The 19,690-nt window shown below is 38.9% G+C and overlaps 1 protein-coding gene across 2 annotated transcripts; it reads left to right on the top strand.

The window, feature by feature from the left end:
• Positions 1–540: 540 nt before the first annotated feature.
• LOC130929107 (gastrula zinc finger protein XlCGF52.1-like) lies at positions 541–18,935 on the top strand. 2 transcript variants are annotated; one of them, XM_057856054.1, is made up of 3 exons: positions 541–864; positions 7,960–8,043; positions 15,893–18,935. In XM_057856054.1, exons 1-3 carry the CDS (start codon positions 738–740, stop codon positions 17,011–17,013), a joined length of 1,332 nt encoding a protein of 443 aa, XP_057712037.1. In that variant the 5' UTR covers positions 541–737; the 3' UTR covers positions 17,014–18,935. The 2 variants fall into 2 exon arrangements, with proteins under 2 accessions (XP_057712037.1, XP_057712038.1); XM_057856055.1 differs by having other exon boundaries at positions 7,960–8,053; positions 15,893–18,934.
• The last annotated feature ends 755 nt before the right edge of the window (positions 18,936–19,690 follow it).

Genomic DNA, 19,690 nt, shown 5'->3' with positions numbered 1-19,690 from the left:
GTGGCTGATGTGCAATATGAAACGATAAATATGGCATTTTTGTCATCTTACATAAAAAGAACTTTGCAGCACTATTGAATATGCTTTGTAATGGAATGACTATAGTTTATTGGATTTGTTTGTAATTATCTTTCAATAGAATTAATTCGTTCGTGATCGCAATATCTGGCCTCGGTATTACTTGGTTTCGGATCGAATCCAAAATCACTGGTATCGCCCATCCCAAGTACCAATTCTCTCCCTCTGTGATTTTAATGAAGCGTACCAACTCTCTCAACAACAGAGGGGTGTCCTAACAACTAGCACAAACGAATGGCCCCAATTCTGAACCATTTTGCAGTAAATGAGGGTCTTAGAGGGACGTCATCACTCGAAATTAATATCTCAAGCCCCCCAATTTATCGCAAAATGGACCCGAACTATTTTGTGTGCTCTGTTCGTTCTAGTTGTTAAGACACTCCCGTTATTGAGAGAGTTGGTACGCTCCATTAGCTGCGGGAGCTAAAAAATAAAACGTGCTCAGCAACACGCTGCTTTTTGTGCGGAGTTTAACCCACATTGCGACGCAGGAGGTTCAGAACTACTTAACTGGAACCGTCCATTTTCAAGTGGTCTTTGTGCTTGTTGAAGCTTCGGAGCCTAGTTATCTTGGTTTACCTTAGCTTAGCTTAGCTTCCGAACAGAAAAACGTGGTTCGTCGCTTGAACATCAAGTGGGAGCCTCCTAAAGTGTGCAAAATGCGAGCAAGAAGGACGCCAGCCGAAAAGTTAGAGGCGGAACTTTGTGGTGCGAAACATCAGCGACAACATCAACTATCGAATGCTTGCAAAATGCAAGTAAAAGTTGTTCTTCGCAGGCTACCAGGTTTGTTCACCGATTCGGGAAATGCAGTAAAATTCATTTTTTTTTGTCCCCAGGGTATTGAACATCTATCGTTTTGAATCATAAAGATAATCCTTGATTGATCCTCCGGAAGGGAAATTTGGGTATGGCGGAAAACACTCGGGTGGTTTGAAGTTCCGCTCTTGGACCCTAAATTGGCTAGATTGACCGTACTTTGATTTCCAAAAAGAGGACACTCGGCTCGGCCTCGAGATACTTAGGTTTTTATTCATTCTATTTGTTTTATTTTTAGAGGTGGGAATCTTGAGCACCTAACGATTCGATTACGAATACAATTCAGAGGCTATGATTCGATTATAAATCAATTATTGGTGCCCCCCCCCCCCAGCTATTAGCTGCTTTTATCGTTTCATACATTAGTTACAAAAATAGTACAAAAATCCTCCCAGGCTTAAATAAACTACTATTTCAGTATCAAGTTAAGAGTTCAAAATATTAAATAAAATACTCAAGTCACAATTCTGAAAAAAAGAGTTTAAAGCTACTATCAATTAAATTTAATGTTGATAGATTCAAGTCAAAATTTTGCCGATTTAGGAGTATTTAAAAAGTGAATTAGCCTTGCTTGGAAAGTTTGCTACAACAGAGCCTTCCTGAGAAGTCTACTGATTTAAGATGGCGTCTGTTTACTCATGCCTGCGAGTCATTTTGCAACTAGTTGTATATAATGTGATATATACCGTAGCATTATGTGGACGTAGTTTTTAGCAAAGTGGGCGAAGGTTACAGCAACTGGGCGTTTTTTTTGTAGCATCTGTCGGCGGTTTATGTGGCTGTTTACTCTGGGTCCGTTCCTCATTGCATCCCGAAGACCGTGCTGACTGTGTTTTAGTTCCGCTTTAGTAAGCATTTTTTTAAAATCGGAATGTGGATGTTTGTGAATCGTTCTCGAATCTTCAGCGGTTGAATCGCAAATAATCTAAGAATCTGAAATTTCACACACCTTTACTTAGAATGGAGGTAGATTTGTGTCATTTTTCAATTAACAACAACAAAAAATTTGCTTCAATCAAAATAAGGCTATCAAACCAGCTCGTTACATTACAGCAAACTAGTCGATTTAACCGTGAAAGAGTGTGTCAGAAAAAAATGGCAATCTTACTTGTCGCACATGTGTTAGTAAATGAAAAAAATACTTGCACTGTCTCCGATTTTAGTCGCAAAAAGCCCCCATTTGGTGGCAGTCTGGAGCCTTGGATTAAAAAACATAATCTTTTTTGATTGAAGCGATTTTTCTTTTGAAAATATTTTTGTCTTTGTTTTGAAGCAACTTATTTTTTAATGGAATTACACACAAATGTCCTTCGTGTCCTATAGGCATGTGCCGGTTACCGGTTTCACGGTTTACCGTGGTGTGAAAACGTCACGGTTTCAAAACCACTAAAATTTTCCCTAGGACCGTAGTACGGTATTCGCTAATTTTCATGTGTCAAAAATGCAGCCAGAAGTGGCTTGGCGCAGCAGCGCTCAGCCCCTCCAGTTTGTTGCTGCGTGTGAAAGGGACGCTATCGGCTTGACAGCCAGTGAACCCAAAAACAAATCATCCAAACATAAGGCGTACTTTTCTTCAATTTATTGAGCTCTCAGATCATGGTAAGTGGCATATACAAAATTAATACATTTAAAACGTTGTACAATTGTATTTTTCCATGTGTGAGTAGCATCAACAGCTTAGCACCATGAAAAGTTTGCCAAAAACAAAACACACATTTTCCTTTCAAATTCAATATACAAACTAACTCAAAGCTTACAAAGACGAATGTTAGCCTAGGCTTAGCTGGGGGAGCAACTTCGTCGAGTGTTACAGCCGCAGAGTGAGAAAACCACCTTGATTCGCTTGAATGAAGAGGAAAAGGGGATAGCATCAAAGATCGCTAATTACGAAAGATGCTCTTGCCCTAAGCACAAATCCACGTTCGCTGGATCAAGGAGAGGTCTCACTCCCAATGTTTTTTTGTTTGTTTGTTTAGATGAAACCTTTCCACAACAATATTTACACATTAAACTAACTTATACATTTTTAACTTATGAACTTATAAATTCTTTGTTTTTTAACACATAGGCGTGACATGTATAACTAGAGCTGACACAATGGCTGAAAATGGCAAAACTTCACTTGAGCTTTTCCACCCTAAAAAAAAAAGTCATGCAGTAAATTTTTTTAAAAAATTTATTCAAAGTGTTTTTACTTTTTTATGGAAATTGTTTTGTTCTTGCTCTAATCTTGAGCAACTTGAGCTGTGGCTGTGGGTATAGTCTATAAGTTATATTTATTTTAATTTTATTTGAATTATTTGTTTTTTTATTGATAATTTATTTTAACAATATATTCATGTTCCAGTTTGCAACGTTGCAATGTTCTGAACATTTTTTTTAAAGTCCTGTTCAATGGGGAAAAAAATATTTTTAACCCATACATCTCAAAATAACACATTTTGGAGCTATAATTGCAATACCGTGAAACCGTGGTATTTTTGCCCACGGTTATCGTACCGTCAAAATCTCATACCGGCACATGCCTAGTGTCCTATGTGGCCCAAAATCAAGACAACATTCCCCCAATCGAAAAAGTTGTTTCAATCAAGTAAAAAAAAAAAATCAATCTAGGGCTGTCCTAAAAGAGTATTTTTCTCCCCATTTGTCTGCAGACTTTAACGATGAGTCGACTAGTCCAATATATATATATATATATATATATTTTTTTTTTTTTTACTTATCTTTTAATTAAATTTCTGTTGACGATTATTAATTCACAAAAACATTTTGGAACACTTAATTTTTTTCCCCAAAGTACAAAAACACATAAAATACAAACAATGAGGTCAAATGCTGATGGCATCAACTAGTGCAGAAGAACAGAATGTAAACACTCAGAATACTGTGACTTCACTGTTTACTTTCTCTTTTTGTGGTATGTATATATTGTTATCCGCATAAATGTCACATATCAATGGAATTAAGTACGTAAAAAAAACCTGAATAAATTTGGAATAAATAAATTCAAAAAAGGGCTACGAGATAAAAGTTGTACTGTTGCTTCGAGGAAAAAAAAGTCACAATATTAGCTGCGACAAAGCATTAATATAAATTCTCTCTTGATTATAATTTGATGTAGATAAGGCAAAATAATGTGGATTTCCTTATTTGTAAAAACAATTCCAAAACACAAGATGCTTTCAATATTGTTGATTTTAACGGAGGTTGCTTGTTCAGCTACATTAGCCCGACGTAATAATACAACTTTTAATCTCGAACAATTACTTGGAAATGTATTCTCGGAGTAATACTATTACTTTTTAAATAAACGCCGCGTCCGTTAAAATTAACAATATTCAAGGCATCTGGTGTTTCAGAATCGGCTTTACAAATTATTAGGGACAATATTTTTGTTTCCCCAACATAAAAATTATTTATGGTGCACCAAGTTAAAAACCGCCAGGCGTTGCAATTGAGATTTTTAAAAAAAAAGATTTAAAGATACATCGTAATTTGAACAATGTAAAAGGAGGTCTATAGCTATTTATTTATACACTATTTGGCATAAGTCGGCTGAAATAGCCCGTCAAATATAAATTGTTCCTTTACAAACTTTATTTTGAAAATCGCATTGGTTTTCCTGTTGTTGCTCCTAACTACGTCTGCGCTGAGTTGGAAATGGGGAGAAAAAGCTGCAGAAAGGTTGCCTGGTACACCAGACTCACCGCTGTTCCAGCTATTCAGTCTGGCCACCATTCAGCAGATACAATTTCCAGGGCGGAGCAAGCCACAGCAAACAGACAGCGGAGTGGACCAATCAGCGACGGGCAGACGTGACGTTAGTAAAACGACGAGGGCAGGACGAGGGACTTGCGCGCGAAAGGAAACATACGAGGAGAGCGGAGTTTACTTGACATGGCTTGCGCGAGACAGACTGTTGTCAATGACTCGTGTCGATGTGTTTTTGGTAATTTAAAACAGATTTTACCGTGGATTGGAACATATTCTCGGCTCTCCTGTTTACCGTCTGTGTTGTTGTGAAGACTACTTCTGACGCGCAAGAGTGACGTTGCTCGTTAAGAACACGTCACGCAAATAAACGAATCTGATTTGTCGATTGATTTTGTACCTGCTCGAGAGGCCGTTAATGGGATGGTTCCCAGACTTTTCGCTCAGTGTTTGAAAAATACAGGGAGAACAGTGTGGCCATGCCAGGCAAGCAGAAAGGTACTTCAACTTAATGAAAGTACTTCTGGTTTAAGCCTGTGAAAACGACCTCAATGTGGACATTGACGTAAGATTTATGGCGTGCCTTTGATCCAAATCGTCACGTCCTAGCCTAGCATTTTTTCGGTGCTGACGTCACTCGTTGTAATTTCAGATGAATATTCATATGAGAGAATATTATTCAATGTGTATTTATTTGTTTCAATTTTTATTTCAATATTAATTTAAATATTTATTTATTCCAATATATATTAATTTCAAACATTTATTAATTTATTTCAGTTTGTATTTATTAGAGCTGTCCCAACTAGTCGACATAGTCGACGTCATCGATGACGTAAATCCGTCGACGAGCACAACATCCCGTCGATGGTTAATGAAGGGTTAAAAAAATATATGCGTGGAAAGTTCAGAATGTCGGACGCTTGGTATGCAAGCGGGGAAAGCGGCACAAAGCCAAAAAAGCACACCAGAGAGTCCAAAACATTGACTTATTTTTAAAGAAACAAAGGAGGTTACAGTGTTGTGTCCTGTCTCTTCAATGCCAAGCTTGGCTACACGTCGGCCGTGAATGATAACGACTGGAGATTGTAAGTCCATCTAACTAACTAATTACATGTTTTATTGAAGTTGCTAAGCCTGTCGCGATATGCAATGAGTCCACTTATCGCATGGTAAATAAAAATGAGGGCGGTCATTTTCACGGCTGCGTTTTATTTTCACAGCTGCGTTTTATCGCTGCGCGCGTGAGTGCGTACATTTGTGCATGCGTGCTGATGGCATATGAGACTCCTGTTCTTTTCTCACATCAATACGCTGTAGAATTAAAGTTCAGACATACAAAATACGAAAACACATCCATATTATGCACTATATATGTTAGCCTTGTGACAATGAGGTGAATGGGGAAAAAATACGACCTACTTTAGCCGGCTATAAAACAGGTAGCCTTCTCCAAAACTTGCAGTTAAAAGGTGACATTTCAAACATGAAAAATCGCTGGTTAACAGCGTTTGCAAAAGGGTAATAAATCTATTACTGACACCACATGCAATGACAAAAAGTGCTTTTTTTGCGGCGTGTAAAGCTTAAACTTGCGGTTTAGCGAACATACTTCCAGTGAACATTTCAAGATAAAAGCATGTCATGTTCGTCATATAAATAACGATTTCTGGAGTTAATCCCACATACTTCAGATTCTACACTAAGAATACCTTTGAAATGACACCCTTTATGAAAAGTCTGATTAGCAATGAATAATAATTATAATACTATTTTATATAGTACTACAGTATACCATAATATTAATGCTAGGTATTTTTTTTAAGAATTGTTTTGAATCATGTTGGAAAGGAGAAGTTAGTGTTCTGAATCCGTGTATATTCCATTCTTTTGCACAAGTTAATTCTATCAGCATTTGAAGTCATTGTTTATATGTGATTTATTATTGTTATTTATCCGTTTATTTGTATTTCAATAAAGAATTTAAGTGTTCCAAAATGTTTTTGTGAATTGATAAGCGTCAACAAAAATTTCATTGCTAAATCAGTTAAAAAAAAAAAAAAAAATGTTTTTAATTATAAGATTAGTCGACTAATCGTAAAATTAGTCGGCTGACTAATCGGGAGAAAATTAGTCGTTTGGGACAGCCCTAGTATTTATCTAACTATTTTATTTCACTTTTTATGAATTCTTGCACTCTCGTTCCCCTTGTACTGCATGAAATCATTTTTTTTCTGTCATTGGCTCATCAAACTCTGTGAACTAGGCGGACTTTGCTTTGATCAAGTCTCCTTCCTTCCCAACATGGCTAGCCTGATTGCAGTAATAAACTAAACCGCTGTGTTTTGTAAGCCACGTGCTCAGGGTCCAAATTTTCTGCGTCATTATGTTCTGCTAAGTCTCATATGTCTGTTAGTAAATCCAGAGAGAGCTCATGCAGAACCTCAGCCATCGCTGCCATGTTGGGAAGGAAGAAGCAATTGCTTGACTCCATCGACTCAAACCCCGCCCGCCTTAGGAGTTTGATGAGCCATTGACAGATAAAACTATTTTATGCAGTACAAAGGGAACAAGAGTGCAAGAATGAAATAACTGTTGTAATAAAATAAATATTGGAATGATAAATAAAATTTTAAATCTATATAACAATTGAAATAAGTATTGAAATTAAGAAATGAATATTGAAATAGAAGCATTTTAATGACACATTTATTCATTTATTTAACTGAATATGTTCCAATCCATGGTAAAATCAGTTTTAAATGACCAAAAACACATCGACACAAGTCATTGACAACAGTCTGACTCGCGCTAGCCATGTTGAATAAACTCCGCTCTCCTCGTAAGTTTACTTCCGCGCGCAAGTCCCTTGTCCCGCCCGTTGCCGATTGGTCCACTCCGCTGTGTTTGCTGTGGCTTGCTCCGCCCTGAAAATTTTATCCGCTTAATGGTGGCCAGACTCAATAGCTGGAACAGCGGTGAGTCTGGAGTACTAGGCTATGCTTTGGTCACTCTAGTGCGCTTTTTCGGCCTTGTGCCACTTTCCCCTCTTGAATCCCGAGCGTCGGCCATTCTCAACTTTCCACGCATATATTGTTTTTTAACCCTTTATTAACCGTCGACGGGATGGTGTGCTCATCAGCACATTGACGTCATCGATGACGTCAAGTATGTCAACTAGTCGCTCTTTTGTCAAGCCCATTGAATTAATTTGAATTGGATCGGATGACAACAAAGCATGAATAAACACAAGAAAATTGGCAAGGAAGGAATTTTCTCTAACAGAAAACAAATTTGGGGACAAGTTTGCAAATGAAATAAGATTTGGCCCATGTGTCTGTGGTCTTGCAGATCGATATGTCAGCCAAGACCATCGTCCTGAGCACCAAGAGTCTGCATGCATCAAAGAGGAGGAAGAGTCCAGACCCATCCAAGGTCATTTTAAGTGGTTTTTTTTCTTCTTCAGATGAGGCAGAAATCAAATATGGTACCTTGTCATAAGTACAGAAATGTCTTTGTCTAATATAGTGACTTTGCTTACTCAGTAGCCGTGCAATGGACTCGTGAACCGACGAAGGTTTGCACCATGGCATCGACTTGACTACAAGTAGTCCCGGGGTTACGACGTACCTAACTTACCCGATTTTGACTATAGACCCTACCCACGTGACGTCACAACTCCTTCCTCCTGACTGGTGCCGCCCAATTGTCCGTCAACACATCATGTTTACCTGTTACGGCTACGTACATTCCTCCTATTTACGAAGTGTTTTTCTGCTCGTTAACATTAATAATCAAAATGGTGAAGGCGTGTGTGGCGGTCGTTTGCAATAACAGAGAAGATAGACGGAGAGACTTGAAGTTCTACCGGATTCCGAGAGAGCCGGAGAGAAGAGAGCGAGATGGGTTGCTGCAATTCGACGAGAAAACTGGGCTCCAGACGATTACCACAGATTATGTAGTAGTCATTTTATATCTGGTAAGATGCATTTAATATATATTTAGAGGGTTTTGGGCTGACAACCACAATTAAGATCATTGCTAGGCTAATCGCTGACAACATACACGTATGTATGTAGTGAGAGTGCTATCGCTAAACCATATAAACATTAAAAGCCCTAACTCCATTGACAAACGACATGAAATACATTAGACTTGACAGTGGATGTTAGCAATAACAAAAGATTTTGAATTGAAAATTTCGTAACTCACCTTTCCAAGCACAAGATAGATTCCTGCCAAATTTTCGTGGACGAGGACCTGTTTCACCCAACCAGCAACGAAGTATTTATAAGCCTCCAAGCTCTTAAAGTTTTTCAAACTTTCGTGAGAATAGGCTGATTTTGTGTGGACAAGATAGTTGTACATATCAGGTTAGCTAGCAGATGTCAGGCAAATACGGCGGAGACAGCGGATCGAAAAACATCGATTTAGGCATCAAATATGGATCTGGCGAATGGATAAACTGAAGCTTTTCCACATAACGCCTTTTATGCAACGCATCAAGTGAGTTTACGGCATCCGAAAGCACCGGGTCTTCCATGAAATGCATTATAAATTGCTCGATCAATTGAGACCATTGATAATACAGACACAAAATGACGGACAAGGGGGCGGAACCATACAGCGAGCACGTGATTTTGTGACGTCGGTGGGTAGGGTCTATACGATGAGGAAGTCTTGTCCGCCATTCTGTCTCCAGTTGTGTTTGTAAACGACCTAGTTCTCGCCATGCCTAATTTTGATTAAGGTTGTCATACTGTCAAAATCTCATACCGGCACATGCCTGTTCCCTTTTAACATGTTTTTTTTTCTCGGGAGCCCCAGCTGTAACATGGATGCGTCCCATTCATGACAAAAAAACAAATATAAATATGAAAAAGTTTTTAAAATGCAGAATCTAAAGATAGTCATGGGTTTTAGTCGGGGGTCGGGAACCTTTTTGACCGAGAGAGCCAAAACACCCAACATATTTTAAAAAGAGCACTGTTTCTTTCGTGAACTCATTTGAATGCACCCACCGGGGGGGGGCTGCGTGGTCACACTCTGCTTTTACAAGTAGTCGCAGAGTTGCGAAAGAAATCTCAATTAAACAACATCTTTACTTAGAATGTTACAGTCAATGTGCACTCAACACTTGGAAGATAGCAGTGCCTCTCGAAACAGCCGTTTAGTAAGTCTCGCTCTCTTCTGGAAGTGGCCTGGAAGTCCTTTTCTTCTGATGTATTTTCCCTTGGTAAACCAGCTCTCGTTACATTACAGCGAACTAGTCAGTTAACCATGAAGGAGTGCGAGTAGATAAAAAACTCGCTCAGGCTTTAATTTTAGTCGCAAATTACCACCATTGGGGGCAGTCTGGAGCCCTAGATTGAAAGTGATTTTTCTTTTAGAAATATTTTTTCTTTGTTTGAAGCAACTTATTTTTTTGGATTGAATAATAACATTCAATCAGAAAGTTGTTTCAGTCCCCAAATAACTTCACTTCAATCTAGGGCAGTCCTAAATGATTATTTTTCTCCCGATTAGTCTGCAGACTTTAACGATTAGTCGACCATTCTAATATTTTTATTTTTTTATTTTTTTTACATCTTGCAGTTACATTTTTGTTGACGATTGTTAGTACACAAAACATTTTGGAACACTTAAATTCTTAAAGTACAAATAAATGACAAACAATGAGGTCAAATGCTGCTGGCATTACACTGAAAACAAGGTAATTTAGTCATCAGCCAATCAAACGTGAGTTTGGGGGGGGGAAATCGTGTCACTGAACTTAATGAAAGTAATTTACTTAATAATGGTTGGGTCAATTCTATCTTTACAAAATATGAGAAGACAATCTCAATGACCTCTATAAATGAACTCATTATATAATGAAAATAAGGTTTCTTAAAAGTTGGTGGGGACAATTTGAGCATCCTGAAAAGTTCCTAGTGTTATGTCTCTACCGGTCCCTATGAAAACCTATGCCATTGGTCCATTAACAGAAGGACTATTCTTGTTGGGTTAATGTGGTACATACTAGTATTGGGGCCAAATGAAAGGAAAAAGGACTATATACTAGAAAAAGGAGATGTTAGTAGTACTATTGCTACAAGAAAAAAAAGTCATTATTATGAAGGGTAATGTAGCTGTAATCAGCTACGCATTTTACTTACATGTACCGCAGCTGAGAGCTACGACATTAGCCTGGCTAATGCAATATTTCAAATACTGTATTGGGCCGAATACAAGATGTCCCTGACTATAAGACGACCCCTTCTTTTTCAAGACTCAAGTTTGAAAAAAGACTTTTTGAACACCAAATTAATTTTTATACAGAAAATAATTTCAGTACATCTGAAACAAATGATTATAACAATATATTTGAGAGAAAAAGCATGTTGTTTTGCCTCATTCAAATCTTAATATCTACGTATATGTAAACTGAAGTGCAATCATATTCGTAAACGGATGGCTTTTGGTTTTTGAAATGTAAATAAACCAATCAATCTATTGTGATAAAACAACAAAATTGAAATCACTGCATTAACCATCAAAATGAAGTCTAACTGTAACTGTAGTCGTGAAACAAGTCTGAATAAGGAAAAACATTGCAGTGAAATAATGCAAACTGGTTAAACGGAGATCTGTCATGACAGAACGTCGCTTCAATGATAATCTGGCGTCATCTAGCGTCGTGAATGGGTATAATGTCTAGACCGCGAATATAAGACAACCTACACTTTTTCAGTCTTATTTCCTTGCAAAAAACACAGTCTTATGTTTGGTTTCCTTTGTTATGGTTCCTCTTGGGAAACAAAATGTGAAAGAAAAAAAAATTGCCATGATATGACGCAATTTGGCCGTGACACAACATGGTGAGGTGGTCTGACTCCGGTGCAGCCCACCACCGCGGTTTCAAAAAAACCCTTGGGTCAACCCTGGATCCACTTGTATCCTTGCTCATTCCTCATGGGCAAAGGCCTCCAGTTCATTAACATTTTTGGGCTTGCGTGCTGTAACTGCCTTCTTCAAGTACCACCGAAGATTTTCAATGGGCTTTAAGCATTGTGATTGCGATGGCCGCTCCAGAATCTTCCAGCACTTTTTTTTGCAACCAAGATGTGGTAGATGTTCAGGTATTCTTAGGATCATTGTCCTGTTGGAAGGTCCAACCTCACCCAAGCCTAAGCTTTGTCAATGACTGCATGACATTTGAATCTAAGATTAAGCTTAATTCATAATACCTTGCACACGCTGAAGATTCCCTGTAGCTGAAGAAGCAAAACAACCCCAGTGCATGACTGCCCCCCCCACTGTGCTTCACAGTAGATAGGGTGTTCTTTTCTTTATAGGCATCATTCTTTCTCCTCCACACGTACCGTTGATACATTGGCCCAAAAAGTTCGTTTGGTCTCATCACTCCAGAGAACAGTATCCCAAAACCTTTGTGGTTTGTCCACTTGGCTTTTGGCATACTTCTTGTGATTTGTAATCAGCGGGACGGGGGGGGGGGCTGGCAGTTCTTGCATGGAACCCATCATTTTGCAGTGTACGTTTTATTGTCTGGGATGAAACCTGAATACCTTCCTATGACATGGCCTGTCGTAGTTGCCTAGTTGTCACCTGGGTATTTTTCTCCACCTTTGGCTTCAGGTATCGCACAGCAGCTGCCGACATTCCTCTTTGTACCACGCCCAGGTAGCATTTCCACTGTGCCTTAAGCTTTAAACCTGCGGACTATGCTCCCCATTGTATCTCTTGAATTTTCTAAATCCTTTTGCTATCTTTTTATATCCATATCCTTGTTTATGGAGTGAAATGACCTCCTCTCTGAACTTTTTTTTTTTTTTACCATTCCTTCACCATGTTGTAAAGATGTCATTAACTGCCAAGAAGAGCTATACAGTGCCTTGCAAAAGTATTCGGCCCCCTTGAATCTGGCAACCTTTCGCCACATTTCAGGCTTCAAACATAAAGATATGAAATTTAATTTTTTTGTCAAGAATCAACAACAAGTGGGACACAATCGTGAAGTGGAACAACATTTATTGGATAATTTAAACTTTTTTAACAAAAAACTGAAAAGTGGGGCGTGCAATATTATTCGGCCGCTTTACTTTCAGTGCAGCAAACTCACTCCAGAAGTTCAGTGAGGATCTCTGAATGATCCAATGTTGTCCTAAGTGACCGATGATGATAAATAGAATCCACCTGTGTGTAATCAAGTCTCAGTATAAATGTGCCTGCTCTGTGATAGTCTCAGGGTTCTGTTTAAAGTGCAGAGAGCATTATGAAAACCAAAGAACACACCAGGCAGGTCCGAGATACTGTTGTGGAGAAGTTTAAAGCCAGATTTGGATACAAAAAGATTTCCCAAGCTTTAAACATCTCAAGGAGCACTGTGCAAGCCATCATATTGAAATGGAAGGAGCATCAGACCACTGCAAATCTACCAAGACCCGGCCGTCCTTCCAAACTTTCTTCTCAAACAAGGAGAAAACTGATCAGAGATGCAGCCAAGAGGCCCATGATCACTCTGGATGAACTGCAGAGATCTACAGCTGAGGTGGGAGAGTCTGTCCATAGGACAACAATCAGTCGTACACTGCACAAATCTGGCCTTTATGGAAGAGTGGCAAGAAGAAAGCAATTTCTCAAAGATATCCATAAAAAGTCTCGTTTAAAGTTTGCCACAAGCCACCTGGGAGACACACCAAACATGTGGAAGAAGGTGCTCTGGTCAGATAAAACCAAAATTGAACTTTTTGGCCACAATGCAAAACAATATGTTTGGCGTAAAAGCAACACAACTCATCACCCTGAACACACCATCCCCACTGTCAAACATGGTGGTGGCAGCATCATCGTTTGGGCCTGCTTTTCTTCAGCAGGGACAGGGAAGATGGTTAAAATTGACGGGAAGATGGATGCAGCCAAATACAGGAACATTCTGGAAGAAAACCTGTTGGTATCTGCACAAGACCTGAGACTGGGACGGAGATTTATCTTCCAACAGGACAATGATCCAAAACATAAAGCCAAATCTACAATGGAATGGTTCAAAAATAAACGTATCCAGGTTTTAGAATGGCCAAGTCAAAGTCCAGACCTGAATCCAATCGAGAATCTGTGGAAAGAGCTAAAGACTGCTGTTCACAAACACTCTCCATCCAACCTCACTGAGCTCGAGCTGTTTTGCAAGGAAGAATGGGCAAGAATGTCAGTCTCTCGATGTGCAAAACTGATAGAAACATACCCCAAGCGACTTGCAGCTGTAATTGGAGCAAAAGGTGGCGCTACAAAGTATTAACGCAAGGGGGCCGAATAACATTGCACGCCCCACTTTTCATTTTTTTATTTGTTAAAAAAAGTTTAAATTATCCAATAAATGTTGTTCCACTTCACAAGTGTGTCCCACTTGTTGTTGATTCTTGACAAAAAATTAAAATTTTATATCTTTATGTTTGAAGCCTGAAATGTGGCGAAATGTTGCAAGGTTCAAGGGGGCCGCATACTTTTGCAAGGCACTGTATGTCACAGTCGTTTTAAATCTGCTTAATTGCTGCTCATTAGGGTTCTGTACACATCTACAGATGTTTTCATCAGCAGTTTGACAACACCTGATGGAAACCTTTTGGTCTTAAGAGTGGTGGACTTGGGGGGTTGAATAATTTTGTCAATGAGGTAATCACAGAAAAGCCATTAATTGGAATATTCCCAATATATTTCAGCTATATTTTTCTACTAGACATGTCATTATTTGATGTGATCATAAACAAGATGAAAAATGGATGTCAAGAGTTATGAATTTATAAAACCCCGCTGAACGCCTCTGTCAGTATGTAAAAAGTGGACGTCCAGGCAAAAGAGGACGTTTGGTTCAAACCTGGTCGATATGACAAAAATTGTTATCGCAATGAAAAAATTGATCAGTTAAAATCGATAATTATCATATTTTTTTTCTTTCAAATATGAAGTCTTATTTCAGGGTTTTCCCCTACATTTATCAGAGTGTGGCGCAGCGCCACACCAAAGTAAAAGCCGCTGCTCCCTGCAAATAAAATGTTTTTTGGGGGGGGGAGCAATTGGAATTAGAACTAATATTAGAATTTCCCCCTACTCCTTGAAATGCGTCCGTTAACAGAAGGACTATTATTGTTGTGGTAATGTAGTACTATTCAATTCAATTTCAATGTATTCACACACACACACATTCATATTAAAAAAGTGTACATCATCTCCTAATGCTGAGTTAGGATCATGTGTGAGTCTGGTCTTCTTAAGAAGCTACCCAAAGCTTAGAGCCAGGAGCCTGCGTACATTAAGACAAGCATAAGAAAAATTCTAAGAGCAGAAAGGGTGAATTGTCGCATATTATAGTATCCCCATGCAAACAATAACATTAAACACTAAATACAAACACACACACAAATAAATACTTCCATAGAAAAGAAGAATTTATAACCTCAATATGTTGGAATTTTTATATGTACTGATCAGAATGGTTTTTAGCATCGTTTCAAAGTTGGAGATGGATTTTAACCCTTTTAGCTTGTCGTCGAGTTCATTCTAAATTAGGGCCAAATAAAAGAGAGAAAAAAAGGACGACGACATGGAAGTCGTACTATTGCTAAGAGAAAAAGCCCAATTATTATGAAGGGTAACGTAGCTGTAATTAGTTACGCATTTTACGTACATCTACTGTAGCTGAGAGCTACGACATTAGCCTGGCTAATGAAATATTTCAAATAGATCTTTGTTATGGTTCTTTTTGGGGGAAAAAATCTTATCTGGGGTGATATGACCCAATTTCTCCATGGCACGACATCGTGAGGCTGTCCGACTCTGATGCAGCCCGCTGCCACAGCCTCAAAAAATCCTAGGGGAAACCCTGGATTTATTCATTTGATGTATTATTTATACTTCATTTGGGGTCACTTCCTTTTCAGCAGAGGAGGGTAGAGTAGACAAAAATTTGACTCAAAAAGTATTGGGTGAAAAAAATACTCGTCATGATTAAAATTGTAACTGCTTACTTTTTTTTTTTTTTTTTAATTGAGAAATAATAATAATAAAATTTAAAAATTGCCACTGCTTGCGCCTGAAGGATGAGGGCGAGTCAATGGACGATGACTAACAGCCAATTGGTGCATTGTTGTCATGGGAATGACAGCCCAGAATGCATCTGGTACAAGCGCGTACATGCACACTCTCGCTCTCTCAGCCAGTCTAACCTCACGGCCAAGTAGCTGGATTGACGGTCCACTAAATATATCATTTGTTTTCTTGTGTCTTGCAGGTTTCAGCAAATATCTTGGTCATGGCGCTCAACAGCTAAAGAGAGTAGTACAACTTCCAATCAAAAAGGAGGTAGAGCTGACATACTTTAAAGAGGAGGGCGATATCACCATGTCGACTGGTGAGCCCTTGAAGAGCGAGGATGATCAGAGTGAGGCCAGCAGAGGGGCATTACCTCCAAGCGGCAGCTCAACGGAAGGATCGCAAACACACATTTTCATCGCAACATCAGATAAAAATGGCGCCACGTCACACTCCCCTTACAAAGATGATGGTCATAAGACATCTCATCGTGGGAAAACCTTTGCTACTAACTGTATTTGTCGTATGCATATGAGGAGCCACATTGGTGAAAATCCTCTTGTCTGCTCAGTTTGTGGTCAAGGATTTACTCACAAGAGCCAATTAGACAGACACACAAGAACCCACACTGGTGAAAAACCTTTTTCTTGCTCAGATTGCGGTCAAAGATTCAGCTGCAAGTCCACCTTAAAAACACACACGAGAACCCACACTGGCGAGAAACCTTTTTCCTGCTCAGTTTGTGGAAAAACATTCACTCACAAGAGCACCTTAAACACACACACAAGAACCCACACTGGTGAAAAACCTTTTTCCTGCTCAGTTTGTGGTAAAGGATTCACTCAAATTCACCACTTAAACGTACACACAAGAACCCACACAGGTGAAAAACCTTTTTCCTGCTCAGATTGCGGTCAGAGATTCAGCTGCAAGTTCACCTTACAAAAACACAAAAGAACCCACACTGGTGAGAAACCTTTTTCCTGCCCAGCTTGTGGAAAAAGATTCACTCAGAAGAGCACCTTAAACACGCACACAAGAACCCACACTGGCGAAAAACCTTTTTCCTGCTCATTATGTGGTCAAGGATTCAGTCGTAGGAGTGTCTTAAAAGTACACACAAGGGCACACACTGGCGAAAAACCTTTTTCCTGCTCAGATTGTGGTCAAGAGTTCAGTTATAAGAGTTCCTTTAATGGACACAAAAGAACCCACACTGGTGAAAAACCTTTTTCCTGCTTAGTTTGTGGTCAAAGATTCACTCGCAAGGATCGGATTAAGAGACATGTGTGTATTGGTGTGAGAAGCAGTGGCCAATGACTATTTTGCCTGTCATCTAAATTGTAGACTCCAAATTACAAAAATTCTGAATCACTCAACAGCATAATTACATAAATTTGGAAAATTATGATTGGCTCGCAAATAGTAGTTTTTTTGGGGAGAGGTGATTATAATTTAAAAAGCTACTGCTATTGATTGACAGTGACATAGTAAGACAGAGTATTCGGGCCAAATAAAGATAGGGAAAAATGACTACGAGATTAAAGTTGTACTCTTACTGCAAGAAAAAAAGTATTATTACTTATTTATTACTTATTAGTATTTATCACTCCTTAGCGAGGAGCTCAAACCTCCAAAAATCACTGAAATGCAGATAAAACTGCTTTTGGCACAGTTATTCCTATAACACAAACATTCATTCAAAATTGTTGAAATGATTTGCAAAATAAAAGTTAACATAACCAGCAGTAACCCCAACCTCCATCTCCTAATTTCCCCCCCATGTTTCCTAAATGCAAAACCTCAATTTTAACTACTTAAGAACATTAGATTTTCATTGAAATAGCGTACCACACGTAACACGTCACCTTTGCTCATTCATATCATGACGTTAGCAACTGTTGCTGGGGGGGTTAAACATGCATTTGTCCTTCATGCTTGATACATGTAAATAGTGTATGAACGAGATGTTTACAGAGCAAAACCTACCAATTTTGTCCGAAAATGATGTCCCTGGTGCCAGGTTCTCTGGTAAAGATGTGAAAGAACATACAAATATTCAGTTAAAGAGATGGCTTGAGTGTCGAGGGCCAAAAAAGATGGGGAAAAAGAGCCGACTTGATCCAGAGGTAGCCTTACGACGATGACATTCTCCTGTTTCAACAAGCTAGCATTTACCAACATATGCCCTGTCTTTCTTATATATTATATCCTCTGGTTGTCTTATGTCTCTGACAGTTGTTCGGGGTGATTTATTTTGTTATTTTCAAGTAGCGATCGCATATGCTACTCGGTGACAGCCAACGAACACATTTATTTTTTTGAATGAATGCTTTATTTTAGACGAGGGCCTGGGGCCTTTGGAAGCGAAACAGCCCCACACCATCACTGACCCACCCCCATACTTCACAGTGGGTATGACGTGCTTTTCAGCATGTGCATCTTTCGTGGCACGCCTGACCCACTTAGAGTGTTTGTTGCCAAAAAGCTCAATCTTGTTCTCATCTGACCAAAGCACACGGTCCCAGTTAAAGCCCCAATAGCGCTTGGCGAACTCCAGACGTTTGTGTTTATGATCGTGAGTGAGGAAAGGTTTTCCCCGTGCATGCCTCCCAAACAGCTTGTTGACGTGTAGACAGCACCTTATACCCACTGTGAAGTATGGGTGTAGGTCAGTGATGCTGTGGGACTGTTTCGCTCCCAAAGGCCCTGGGAACCTTGTTAGGGTGCATGGCATCGTGAATGCTTTGAAATACCAGGACATTTTAAATCAAATTCTGTTGCCCTCTCCCCGAAAGCTGGGTCGTCACTGGGTCTTTCAGCAAGACATTGACCCTAAACATATGGCCAAATCTACACAGAAATGGTTCACCAGACACAAAATCAAGCTCCTCCCTTGGCTATCTCAGTCTTTAGACCTCAACCCCATTGAAAACCTGTGGGGTGAGCTGAAGAGGAGAGGACCCAGGTCTCTGGGTGATTTAGAGAGATTCTGCAAAGAGGAATGGCTGAAGATCCCTCTTTCTGTCTTTTCCCATCTTTTGAAACATTATAGAAGAAGATAAGGTGCTGTTGGCAAAAGGGGCCAATAATATTGCACGCCCCACTTTTCAGTTTTTTATTTGTTAAAAAAGTTTAAATTATCCAATAAATGTTGTTCCACTTCACGATTGTGTCCCACTTGTTGATTCTTGACAAAAAAATTTAATTTCATATCTTTATGTTTGAAGCCTGAAATGGGGTGAAAGGTTGCAAGATTCAAGGGGGCCGAATACTTTTGCAAGGCACTGTATATGTTAGGAGTGTGACGGTACACACAAGTCACGGTTCAATACAACAGGAAAAAGGCTTTTTTTCTCACAGCATTTGAAGTTAAGTTTGTATACAATTCCACGCTTATATACACTGAAAAAAAAAAACCTCATTGGATGAACACAAATACATTTTGGGCAGGATTTCCATCCATTTATGTAGCCCCAACTCAAACTAAGTACCTCCATGTTGTATGAGTTAATGGAGTTCGTCCAACTCAGTTTTATCAAATACAGCCAAAATCAAATTTGTACTTTAACTGGCCTAAACTTATTTACATTTGTTTAACTCAATATAGTCTAAAATATTTTTTTCATACTTCATTTAACCCTCATATCAGACAGAACACAACATCTGGTTAGTGTTTTTCTTCAAAACAAATAACGCATCCCAATTTACAGTATACTTATCATAAACATGGAACTCATCAAAATAATGATGAAAAACATTCTCTTGTTTTTTCCTCTATGATGAAGACAGTGCATGACCTATCACATTTAGAAATGTAATCTGACTTCAAAAGTGGTTCAAACAAAGTAGCACAAGTACTAGTACAACAATAATACAAGTACAATATTTGAAAAGGCAAAGGCATGGTATAACCCGCTCCAATTAAACATTACCATAAAGTGCAATAAGTAACGCCTGCAAACACAAATTTATATGTACAGCACACGTAGAACAA

Source organism: Corythoichthys intestinalis, chromosome 13 (genome assembly GCF_030265065.1).
Source record: "Corythoichthys intestinalis isolate RoL2023-P3 chromosome 13, ASM3026506v1, whole genome shotgun sequence".
NCBI classification, from domain to species: Eukaryota; Metazoa; Chordata; class Actinopteri; order Syngnathiformes; family Syngnathidae; genus Corythoichthys; species Corythoichthys intestinalis.
Note: the sequence above shows the minus strand (reverse complement) of the source record. Positions and strands in the feature narration are given on the sequence as shown.